The 12,890-nt window shown below is 38.2% G+C and overlaps 1 protein-coding gene across 1 annotated transcript; it reads left to right on the forward strand.

Moving 5' to 3' along the window:
• The first annotated feature begins 5,372 nt into the window (after positions 1–5,372).
• On the forward strand, positions 5,373–7,228 carry LOC148550492 (uncharacterized). The gene is made up of 3 exons (XM_088494517.1): positions 5,373–5,864; positions 6,157–6,679; positions 6,918–7,228. The coding sequence occupies exons 1-3, from the start codon at positions 5,373–5,375 to the stop codon at positions 7,226–7,228; spliced, it is 1,326 nt and encodes a 441-aa protein (XP_088350643.1).
• The last annotated feature ends 5,662 nt before the right edge of the window (positions 7,229–12,890 follow it).

Below are 12,890 nucleotides of genomic sequence, written 5' to 3' on the forward strand. Positions count from 1 at the left end.
AAAACGGTTTTCCTTCAGCATATTTGTTTGAACAGTCTCACACTTCGTCTCCTCTCCTCCGCTCAGTCCTCGTCTTCCCATTCTTTCATCAATGGCAGCGACTTAGCCTCGTCTTCCCCGTCTCCTCCACTGTCACACTTCGTTTGAATAGTTTGCTGCTCCTTTGGAGGCAAGTGGTTTCTCTGTCTTCTGCGTCGTTGAAGGTATGTGTTGGTTGAAATAATTTTCGAATTTATTTCATGAATCAATATATGATGAAGGTGTATAATTGTCTTGTTACTGTGTTGGGTTGTCCTAGAGTTTCATGGCTGCATTACCTTAATGGATTATATTTAAGGATTTTTGTTAGGGCAAAGGGTTTGGTGTATATATGCTCTATTTTTTGGCAATGAAACAGAGATTTTTTCAATAGTGGGTTAATGCATGTTGGTGACTGTGATATTAATGTATAGGATTTTAATATGATGTTGAAGTCCTCTGGGACGATTGTGTGAGATTTAATCGTTTTGATTTGTTGGTGCAGATGGATGTGTTGTTGGATATAATGTTTCATCATGGAGGAAACTTTGAGAAAGATGATTAAGGAAATTTGAGATATACCCCTGATAACTTAACATGCCTAGGTGATCTGGATGAGGATACCTTGGACGTTTTCTTCATAAGGAATTATTACAAGGAGTTAGGCTATGACAAGATCCTTCATTGTTGGTGGCTAGTTTCTAACGTCCTCCCGGGAACTAGATTATTACTCACGTTTTCTTCTTAATCCAGTGCTACTCTCATTCGGCAAACCATGAGAGTAGCACTCTTGCGCTCCTCCATTTCCAGTACAACAAAGTCAGTGGGAAAGGCGAATGGCCCAACTCTGACAATCATGTCTTCAATCACGCCTGATGGGTATTTAGTGGAACCATCAGCAAGTTGGAGACATATCCGGGTTGGTTTAACTTCTTCAGTTAAGCCAAGCTTTCTGATAGTGGATGCAGGTATTAGGTTGATGCTTGCCCCAAGATCGCATAAAGTTGTCTTGGTGCAATTACCTTCTAATATGCATGGTATCAGAAAACTCCCAGGGTCTTTAAGCTTTTCAGGAAAGCTCTTCAGAATGACTGCACTGCATTCTTCAGTGAGGAGAACTCTTTCTGTTTCTCTCCAATCCTTTTTATGACTCAAGATCTCTTTCATGAACTTGGCATAAGAAGGTATTTGCTCAAGTGCTTCTGCAAAAGGAATCTTTATTTCAAGAGTCTTGAGATAATCTGCAAAGCGAGCAAATTGCTTATCCTGCTCCTCTTTCCGGAGTTTTTGAGGATAAGGTATCTTGGCTTTATATTCTTCAACCTTAGTTGTTGTAGGTTTATTGCCTACAGAAGTGGTTGAAGAAGCCTTTTTAGAGGGGTTGCTTTCAGCATTTGTGTGTGTCTGATCCCTCACTGGCAATTGAATGCCAGAGTTAGAGACTGGAGTAACGTTAGATGCCAACTCCTTCTCTGTTCCTGGCGTCTGAACGCCAGAATTGTGCCCATTTTGGGCGTTCAGCGCCAGATCCTGCCCATTTTGGGCATTCAACGCCAGATCCTTGCCCATTTCTGGCGTTGAACGCCAATCCTGCTTTGTTTCTGGCGTTGAACGCCAGTTTTGGCCATGGTCTGGGCGTTCAGCGCCAGCCTTCCACCAATTTTCTGGCATTTTAGCGCCAGAATTATTTTTCCCTGGGCTCTTACTGTCCTCAGGTGAATCTTGGGTGGTTTGCTCATTTCTTGGCTTTTTGCTGCCTTGAGGTGGGGTATTTAATATTTTCCCACTTCTTAGTTGAACTGCTTGGCATTCTTCTGTTATTTGCCTTGACAGCTGCTGCTTTGTTTGCTTAAACTGTTCGTCCATATGTATATTAGCCATCCTTGTCTCTTGTAGTCTATCTTTGAATTCGGCTAACTGCTTTGTTAGAAAGTCCAATTGCTGATTGAATTCAGCAGCTTGTTTTACAGGACTGAGTTCAGCAGTTGCTGTTTTAACCTCTTCTTTCATGGAAGGGTCACTGCTTAGGTACAGATGCTGATTCCTGGCAACTGTATCAATGAGCTCTTGAGCCTCTTCAATTGTCTTTCTCATGTGGATAGATCCACCAGCTGAATAATCTAGAGACATCTGAGCTCCTTCAGCAAGCCCATAATAGAAGATGTCTAACTGAACCCACTCTGAAAACATTTCAGAGGGGCATTTTCTTAGCATCTCTCTGTATCTCTCCCAGGCATCATAAAGAGATTCATTATCTCCTTGTTTAAAGCCTTGGATGTCTAGCCTTAGCTGTGTCATCCGTTTTGGGGAAAGTATTGATTCAGGAATTTTTCTGTCAGCTGTTTCCATGTCCTTATGCTGGCCTTAGGTTGGTTATTTAACCACCTCTTAGCTTGATCTTTCACAGCAAATGGAAACAGTAATAGTCTGTAGACATCCTGATCTATTTCCTTATCATGTACTGTGTCAGCAATTTGTAAAAACTGTGCCAGAAACTCTGTAGGTTCTTCCTGTGGAAGACCGGAATACTGGCAATTTTGCTGCACCATGATAATGAGCTGAGGATTCAACTCAAAGCTACTGACTCCAATGGAGGGTATGCAGATACTACTCCCATATGAAGCAGTAGAGGGGTTAGAATATGACCCCAGAGTCCTCCTGGACTGTTCATTTCCGCTTATGTCCATGATGGAGAAAGGGAGATGATGTAAAATAGAGAAAATATTTTTATTTATTTATTTCAAAAATAAAATAAATTAAAATAAAATAAAAAAATTTGAGTGAAGAATTTCGAAAAACTGAGGAGAGAGAAAATGGTTAGGAAGTTTTGAAAAGGATATGATGATTTTTTTTTTGAAAAAGCTTTTAAATTTTGAAATAAAAATCTGAATTTTAGAAATAGATTTCGAAAATTTGCTTTTAAAACAGAGAGAAAAGATATTTTTGAATTTAAAGAGGAGAGAGAAAACAATAAGATAGCACAAGATTTAAAATTTTTAGATCTGATGCTCCTTGTTTTCGAAAAATTTTAAGGGAAAAACACTAAGGAACACCAAACTTAAAAATTTTAAGATCAAGACACAAGGGAAACTCAAGAACACTTTGAAGATTCACAAGAACACAAGAACACGCAGGAAGAACACCAAACTTAAAATTTTTAGAAAACCAAACTAAAATTTTCGAAAAACACAGAGAAATCAACAAGAAAACACCAAACTTAAAGTTTGGCACATGATTTAATAGAAAAATTATTTTTGAAAAAGTTTTTAAAAAAAGAAAATAAGGATTCTAAAATTTTAACACGACACTAATATGAGACTCTAAACAAAAAGAGAAATTTTTCCTAATCTAAGCAACAAAATAAACCGTTAGTTCTCCAAACACGAACAATCCCCGGCAACGGCGCCAAAAACTTGGTGCACAAATTGTGAATCACACTTTTCACAACTCGTACCACTTACCAACAAGTGCACTGGGTCGTCCAAGTAATACCTTACGTGAGTAAGGGTCGAATCCCACGGAGATTGTTGGTTTGAAGCAATCTATGGTTATCTTGTAAATCTTAGTCAGGAAGTCAGTTATATTTATCAGTTGAATTGCGAATAACCAAGAGAGCATAAATTAAAGGTTACTTGTTATGCAGTAATGGAGAATATGTTGGAGTTTTGGAGATGCTTTGTCTTCTGAATCTCTGCTTTCCTCTGTCTTCTGATTCACGCATGCACGTCCTCCCATGGCAAGCTGTATGTAGGGGGTCACCGTCGTCAATGGCTACATCCCATCCTCTCAGTGAAGAATATGCTCACATGGTCTGTCACAGCACGGCTAATCATCTGTCGGTTCTCGATCATACTGGAATAGGATTCTTTATCCTTTTGCGCCTGTCACTAACGCCCAGCACTCGCGAGTTTGAAGCTCGTCACAGTCATTCGATCATTGAATCCTACTCGGAATACCACAGACAAGGTTTAGACTTTCCGGATTTTCATGAATGCCGCCATCAGTTCTAGCTTATACCATGAAGATTCTAATTAAGAGATCTAAGAGATACTCATTCAATCGGATATAGAACGGAGGTGGTTGTCAGGCACACGTTCATGGGTTGAGGAAGGTGATGAGTGTCACGGATCATCACCTTCATCACAGTTAAGCGCGAATGAACATCTTAGGTAGGAACAAACGTGTTTGAATGGAAAACAGAAATACTTGCATTAATTCATCGAGACACAGCAGAGCTCCTCACACCCAACAATGGAGTTTAGAGACTCATGCCATCAAAGAGTACAAAGTTTTGATCTAAAATGTCATGAGATCCAAAATAAGTCTCTAAAAGTTGTTTAAATACTAAACTAGTAGCCTAGGTTTACAGAAAATGAGTAAACTATAGCAGATGGTATAGAGATCCACTTCTGGGGCCCACTTGGTGTGTGCTGGGGATGAGACTTAAGCAATTCACGTGCATAAGGCCATTTTGGGCGTTCAACGCCAGGTTTGGATCCATTTCTGGCGTTGAACTCCAACTTTTAATCCTTTTCTGGCGCTGGACGCCAGAATTGGGCAGAGAACTGGCGTTAAATGCCAGTTTACGTCGTCTATTCTTGAGCAAAGTAGACTATTATATATTTCTGGAAAGCCATGGATGTCTACTTTTCAACGCAATTGGAAGCACGCCATTTCGAGTTCTGTAGCTCCAGAAAATCCACTTTGAGTGCAGGGAGGTCAGAATCCAACAGCATCAGCAGTCCTTTTTCAGCCTGAATCAAATTTTTGCTCAGCTCCCTCAATTTCAGCCAGAAAAATACCTGAAATTACAGAAAAACACACAACTCATAGTAAAGTCCAGAAATATGAATTTTTCCTAAAAACTAATGAAAATAAACTAAAAACTAACCAAAACATACTAAAAGCTATATGAAATTAACCCCAAAAAGCGTATAAAATATCCGCTCATCAATGTCATGGTCAAGTCGAATTCGGTGAACCAGCACATTGATCATTTGAGAAAGGCATTCATTACTATGCGAAGGAAAGGGTTAAAAATGAATCCTTTGAAATGCGCCTTTAGAGTGTCGGCAGGAAACTTCCTAGGTTTTGTTGTACATAAAACGGGGATTGCAATCAATAAGAATAAGGCTGATGCAATTTTAGCATTGACTTCTCCTAAGTCGAAAAAAGAAGTACAGTCGTTCCTGGGGAAAGTGAATTACCTTCGAAGGTTCATATCGAATCTTTCTAGCCGAACTCGAGTGTTTGCACCTTTAGTAAAATTAAAGAATGATTCGCAGTTCGAATCGACAAATGGGCATCAATAGACTTTCGAGTCAATATAGACTTATTTGTCCAAAGCTCCAATAATGGCGAATATTCGCCCACATGAGCCTTTGAAATTGTACATTGTTGCCTCTACAAACACAATTGGGTGTATGTTAGTCCAAGATGATGAGAATGGATATGAATGGGCCATTTATTACCTTAGTCGAGTATTGACCAATATCGAGACAAGGTATTCATCAATAGAAAGATTGTATTTGTCTTTATACTATGCGTGCACGAAATTAAAGTGTTATATGGTGGCCAAGCCTGTGAAAATTATTGCACAAACTGACCTTGTCAAATATATGTTGAGTTCTCCAATGTTGCGAGGTCGTTTGGGGAAGTGGATGTTAGCTCTGACAGAGTTCGATTTACAATACGTTCTAGCAAAGGCTGTAAAAGGTCAAGTCATTGCAAATTTTTTAGTTGATAATTCGAATAATTTGAATATCCAGGGGGAAAAGGTGCTCGATATTAAAGTCAATTACTGCAAGTTATATTTCGATGGATCGAAGCACAAAGATGGTGCAGGGGTAGGAATTCTTATTATTTCACCAGAAGGAATTCCATCGGAATTTATGTTTAAGCTAAAATATCCTTGCTCAAATAATATGGTAGAATATGAAGCTTTAATTTTAGGCCTTGAAATTTTGATTGGAAAAGGGGCTCTAGAAGTCCAGATCTTAGGGGATTCTTAATTAGTCTTGAAACAGCTATCGAAAGAGTTCAAGTATAACAGTGAGAAGTTGCAAATATTTGGCAACGGCTTAGGAGTTGTTAACGTCCTTTCGAAAAGTTTCATTGGTCCATATCCTGAGGATCCAGAATGAAATTACTAACGAGTTGACCCAAATAGCTTCAAGATATAGAATAGGCCCAGAAACACTGAGAAAATTGGCAAATATTCGTCAAATATTAGTGCTTGTGGATGAAAGAGAGGCTTTGTGTGTGGATGAATGGGAAGATGATGATTGGAGGAAACATATTACTGAGTATTTGAGAAATCCTAGTATACAAGTTGATAGAAAGACAAAATTACGAGCAATGAATTTTGTCTTGATGGCTGATGAGCTGTATAAGAAAGGAATCGACGGGAGCTTTTCGAGATGCTTAAGTCAAGTAGATAAAAATACTGCTTTAGGAGAAGTTCATGAAGAAATATGTGGTGTTCATCAAGTTGAGATTAAAATGAAATGGGTACTATGTCGAAATCATGTCTATTGGCCCTCCATGATCAAAGACTATATTGATTATGCAAAAGCATGTCAAGAATGTCAACGACATGGGGCAATACAACAGATCCCAGTGTCTGAGTTGCGTTCGATCATTAAGCCATGGCCGTTTAAAGGTTTGGCTCTGGACTTAATTGGATTGATACACCCCTTTATCGAAACATCATAAATTTATTCTGGTAGCAATAGATTATTTTACGAAGTAGGTCGAAGCAGTTCCTTTAATAGAGGCTCAGCAAAATGAAATAATAGATTTTATTGAGAAACATATAATCCATCGATTTGGAATTCCTCAAACATTGAGTACTGACCAAGGAACTATATTTACTGGTTAGCGAATTAAAAATTTTGCAGCTTCAAAAAATATTAATATGGTTACTTCAACCCCTTATTATGCACAGGCCAATGGACAAGTTGAGGCGGCAAATAAAATTTTGATCAAGATAGGTACCTCCCCTTATAATTTAGTATATGGACATGATGCTGTGTTACCATTAGAGATCAATCTTAATACTTTGAGAGTATTAAAGCAAGATGATTTTTCTATTGACGATTGTTGGAATGCAATGTTCGATGAGTTAAATGATTTAGACTCAGGGCGTATATCGGCGCTTGAAAATATGATTCGGCAAAAAGAAAGTATTGCTCGAAGTTATAACCGTTGAGTAAAAGAAAAATGCTTCAGTATAGGAGAGTTGGTTTTGAAAGTTATTTTGCCAATGGAAAAGAAATCGAGGGTTCTTGGCAAATGGTCCCATACTTGGGAGGGGCCTTTTCAAATAATTGAATTATACTCCGGAAATTATCGAATCAAAGATATCGAATCTGGAAATGTAGTCAAATCGATAAATGAAAAGTACTTGAAGCAATACCATTGTTTGATAAATCAAAACTAAAATGCATAAGTTTGGAGATAAAAAGGATGTCATTACAAATATTGATATCATAAGGTGGAGAAATAAAAGCTGCTAGGAGCTTGGCCAAGTCAGAATACAGTTGAATTCTCTCACTGTCTAGGGCTGAGAGTTTTTCAGTCTGCTCATACTCTTCATGTTGAATTTTTTTGAATTGCTTTGCGCACTCCTCTTGTTCGGCTTCAATGGTATATATCTCCTTGAAAAGTTGCTGTTGCTTGCGTTGAGCAGTGGCCAGAGGTAGATTTATAATAGCTTTACTCTCTCCAACCATGGCAAGCCTTTAGTTGATCCGAGTTAATTCTACTTCAAGTTTTTCTTCTTCTTTGACATGATAGGCTCGAGCAGTAAAGGCTTGAAAGATTCTTAGACTAAATTCTTCGCAAGAATCTTTCATTGGTTGAAGAGCTGCATTATATTCCTCTGTTTTATAGATGATTGTGGTCGCTTTCTCCTTAATCTCTTGTAACTTATTTTGGGCAGCAACATAATCATTGGTAGTCTTTATGAATTTCTTGACTATGGCAGAATGCTGAGCTGGAACTTGAAACTCAAGGGAAGAACCTAGAATCTCAGAAAGAATTGGTTGCAAGCCTGATGGATTGGTCCATTCAAGGAGAGAATGTGATAGGAATCAAAGAAGAGTGATCAATTGGTTGCGAGCACTTTCATCTAGTTCGAGAGGGAGACTGGATGCTGAAGGTCCTGTAGGTGTTGGAGTGGAAATGGGCACCTTGTCTTCTTGAACAAGTTGGTTTAAGGCATTAACCAACCTAATTAGATTATTGTCATTTGGTTGGGGATCATTCTAAGAGTTCCATAAGGTGGTCCCAAGTCATGAGGAGTTGAAAGTCCGGCATCCTTGGGCAGACTGAATGATTTTTGTGGTGAAGGGACAGTTTTTGGAATTCAGGTAGGTGAATCGGATTCAGGAGCAATGGGTTTTGGCACTCGAGAAGGTGAATCGGAATTGGATTCCAGAATTCAAGAAGGAGAGTTAGAGTCAGGAGCCACTTGGGATCTAGTAGAAGCCCCATCCTAAACCGATGAAAGAAAGTGTTCGATGTTTGCAGTCTGAGATGGTGAATGTTGTTCCTCTAATAAATCAACCACTTATGTTTCAGTCAAAATTGGGGGAACCACCTAAATGGGTTCAGCAGATGCAATGGTTTGGGCTGATGAATGAGATCCTTGTTGTTCTGGCCTTGGCTGATTTTATTGTGTGGATTGATCAGGGACAATAGAAGAAGAAGTTGATTGGGCAGTGGTCTCAAGCTGAAATAAGCACATAAAATCGTTGGGCATAGTTTGATAGATTTAATATATTCGAAAAGACAAAATAGGTTTACCAGAATGGGTTGTCTTTTTCTTTGAATCAATTGAGAAGCTGGATCAGCTTCATCATCATCATCCGAGTCTATGAAGGTAGCAGTAAGATTTTTAATTGAAGATTCATTAGCTTCAGAAGAGCTAATGAAAAGAATTGAGATCAAGACAAGTTCAAACAAATGTAATTTCTAAGAAATCAAATTGGACTATATACCCTTCTAGAAGTTCTTGCGGAAGTCTGTTGACTCTTTCTCTGAGGTTGTCTCGAAGATGTAGTGGTTTTAGTTTTTCTTTTCAAAGAGTTTTTGGAGAGCCTTCAGCAGTAGATGCAATTCGAGTGGCAGAATTCTTAATCTCCTCAAGGGTGCGACTATACTTAGAGTAGTATGTAGTCCACCAATCAAAGCAAGATTTGGTAATAAATGAACTACGTTCATAAATGAGATATTGGTAGCCCATTTTTGTTGTTGGTTCGAAGAGAGACAAGTGTCGAGTGCTTCCTTCAAAACTAGGGTGACATGGCAAAGACGCTTGCTATTTTTGGGGAGTGGAGTTGGAATAGCCTGAGAAAAATCTAGTTGTCTGGCTGCATAATGAGGAGCATAAATAGTGGCCTTGAAATGTTCCTTTTTGTGTTGTGGCAGCCCTGTTGGGATCTCTTGGACAGCCAATAAGTTTGCCTAAATCCTTTTGGCAATTTTGTCCTCTTGATTATCATTGGGGAAGAGGAGACGTTCAAGCCAGGCAGGACCACAATTGCGACATAAAAAGGGAGTGAAATTGAGGTCATCATTATTGAAGTTTTTACAGGAATGGAAAAGAGAGAAAACAACCCAGAATCGATCTTCATCCGACTGAGCCGTTGGGAAGTGTGGCTTGAAAGTAGCCAATCGAAAACCCTCAATGTGTTGCTTATCAGATGCACCATCTCTAGGTTTTATCATGAATTTTTTGAAAACGGCATTCAACCAGAGTTGGAGAAGTCAGAGAGGACCACCTGTGCTAATCAGGAAGTTTTTTCGAAAGCAATTGACAAACTAGCCAAGTTCTTCGAAAATATATCCTAGAAGCAGCTTCGCTAAATTGAAGTTTTTTCCCTCATGCAAAAGAGCGGAAAGGGGATAAAAAAGCTTCTGCATTTGGATACTTCGAGAGGAGAAGACTATGGTGTTTAGCCAATAAAATAAAAATGCCACGTGTTCATCATCCGTTACAGGTTCATTGTCTGCACCCATATGGTGGGCAATAAATTCACCGTAAGAAGTCATAGAACCTATTTTGTATTGTCGCTCAGGAATCATATCAGAGGTAAATTCAGGGGAGCTTATTGGAAGCCCTGTGATAGCAGCTACATCAAGGAGTGACATACCAATCATCCAACAGGGAAGGTGAAAGTTGTTGGTGGTTCTGTTCCAGAAATGAGTCACAGCCCCAATCATCCAAGGATGCGTCGAGGGTGCAAAATGAGAGAGTCGAAGGAGATCTTGAATTCCAAGAGCACCCCATGCAGCATTTTTCTCCAGTGTGAGACGTCTGTGCCAAGCCATAAAATCAGTTCCTCGTTGGGTGACTTTAGGGTTGTTTCTAAAGAGTTGTTTCTAAAGAGTGTTTTAGGATTGGTGAAGAAAGAGATGTCGAGGTCTTGACTAATCAGTAAATCTTCCCCTTGGGCATTTGAGAAGAGATGAAGCCACCTGTTTTCCCTTTCTAAGTTGTCAATAGGACCAACGAAACGGTGAGTTTTGTCACTTATGATGAAGGGGATAAGGATTCTGGGGTCTTCAATTTGAAGTTGAGGGTCTCCAATGATTTCATCATTGATTTGGTTCAAGATGTGAAAAGACGAAGGAGCCAGTTGTTGGGTTGTTGGACCCTTGCCCTTATCTTGAGCAGTAGCTTGAGAAGATGAGAAAGCCATTAATGAACAAGGAGAAAAGTGAAAGATAAAAATGGCAGTTGTGGAATGGAATAGAATGCAAGGTTTCAGGGAACAAAGATTCAAGAAAAGAAAAAGACAATAGGGGGAGTTTAATTTAAATAGGGTTTGCTTCCTAACCATTGTCATAGAGAATATTCAGAGAAAAGAGGTAACTTCGCGAAGAAGGCGAAGTGGTAAAGAGAGAGACTATGAATCGTGGGAGACGTGTCAAACGGGTCAAATTTGATGGAGAAAGTAAACGGTAATTATGGCCAATTAAGGTAATTCCCAATAAACCATGATTAAAGATTGAATTAGGATTAAGTGTTTCATCTTCCGAGGAGTTACTTCGAAAATAAATACGTTAATCCTAGGGGGAAATTTGTTATTAAGAAATAATTATATTCGAAGGTTGAGATGATTCCAGATGTTAATAAAGTTTCGAAATGGAAGTTGAGATCAAAAGGGATCCACGTGAAGGCATCGAGTGGAAAACTACTTGGCAAAGATTCGATGGACATAGTAAATCGAATAGCTACTCGAATGAGGAAGATCGAAGGTTTTTTTCGAGTTAAAGGAATTTTCAGTAACTGTCACACGTTTGGGCAGAAGAGCGGGAACAGTTACCCAAATTTTCGCACACAAGGGGGCATCATGTCATTAATAGTCGGTTATGGAAAAAGGCTATAAATATTAGAAAGTACTAAGGAACCAAGGTTGGAACTTTTCTTCAGAAATACACTCAAGCACACTCATATCCCAGCGAATTTCTAAGTCTGCGTTCGAGTTCGATTTCTGTAGGGTTCCTTCCATCTTTTTTTTTTTCGATTTACAATTTTAGCAAACTCTACTTTTTCTGTTCAATTTATCTCTAAAGCATCTTTCAATTTTATTGTCATATTTACATTTCAGTACCTTTAATTTTCAAGTCAAAAGTCCTTTGATTTAATCAGAGGCATTTTTATCGCTTTGTTTAAATTCAATGCAAACCATTTCAGTTCCAGTCAATTTTACTTTCAAAGCCTTTATTTTACACTTTTCTAGTCTTTTCCTTTAATTCTTGTCTAATTCGAAGGTCTTTGATGCACTTATAGAAAAACTGGTACCTGTAAAAGAGGAGTAGGTTTCGCTCCCAGACCATTAGAATCGAACCACTTTTGATTTGCTAAAAATCGATAAAACAACACAATAACTAGAGGTGAAACGTCGATCATCTACATCCGAGCCATAGTTTACATTTGCAAACCAAATATGCGGAATGAGTAGAAGGATTAAAGAGAATTTCTTAGTCAATACTACCTGATAAGTAGCGAAGGATTCGCTTGACTGATTTTCAATGAGTTACCAAGGAATTATGCATGTATTGACTCATTTTGTTCACTGAAAAAGCAATCTCAAGACGAGTTAAAATACAATACTACAATACTTCCACAATGGATCGATATTGTGAGGGATCAGAATGAGACTCTGAGCCATGCTGGGACAATTTCTCAGAAGTGGTCATTGGGATTGGAATAGGTCTAACATCTGCCATATCAATCCTATGAAATAATTCTCAAATATATTTTTCTTAAGAGAGATTATAAGAACTAGATTCTAATTTTGTTACTTCAATACCAAAAAAATAGTTAAAATTTCCAAGAGTTTTAAGAACAAAAATTTCATTTAATTTAAACATTAAAAAAGAAATGGCTTGTTGATTATTTCTTATGACTAAGACATCGTCAACGTAGATAATTGGATAGTTACCTATAGTTCAATCACAAAGTCACTAGTTGAATTGGTCACAACTAACTAAATATATAATTTATAATAAAAATTTAAATTTAAAAATAAAATAAAAATACAAATGAAAAATTACATCTTAAAATGATTTATGATCATAATGAATGAATTTAAAATAAATAAATACATTCGGCAATATACTTTTTTTTATGGTGAAGGGGGCTAAATGGCCCAAAAACAAAAAATATACTACTTTCTTATAACTCTACCAAACGTAACATTTCTTCTATCTGCTTTTAGAAATGGAGACAAGAAAGGGGAGGGTCCGCAAAAAGGTGAAGACCTGCCTGGAGATCATGTGCAGGCTTCGCCAAGGCATCAGCATTGAAGTTTGCTTCTCACAAAGTATGGCTGATGTTGAACTCTCTTGGTTTAGCTTGA

Source organism: Arachis ipaensis, chromosome B7 (assembly GCF_059453495.1).
Source record: "Arachis ipaensis isolate K30076 ecotype BB chromosome B7, ASM5945349v1, whole genome shotgun sequence".
NCBI lineage: Eukaryota > Viridiplantae > Streptophyta > Magnoliopsida > Fabales > Fabaceae > Arachis > Arachis ipaensis.

Excerpts from the sequence above, each read along its gene's own strand:
- LOC148550492 (XM_088494517.1), top strand. The coding sequence starts at position 5,373 with ATGGCGAATATTCGCCCACATGAGCCTTTGAAATTGTACATTGTTGCC. Across the intron at positions 5,865-6,156 it reads AGCACAAAGATGGTGCAGGG|AATGAAATTACTAACGAGTT; the intron begins GTAGGAATTCTT and ends CTGAGGATCCAG. Across the intron at positions 6,680-6,917 it reads TAAGCCATGGCCGTTTAAAG|CTTCAAAAAATATTAATATG; the intron begins GTTTGGCTCTGG and ends AAAATTTTGCAG.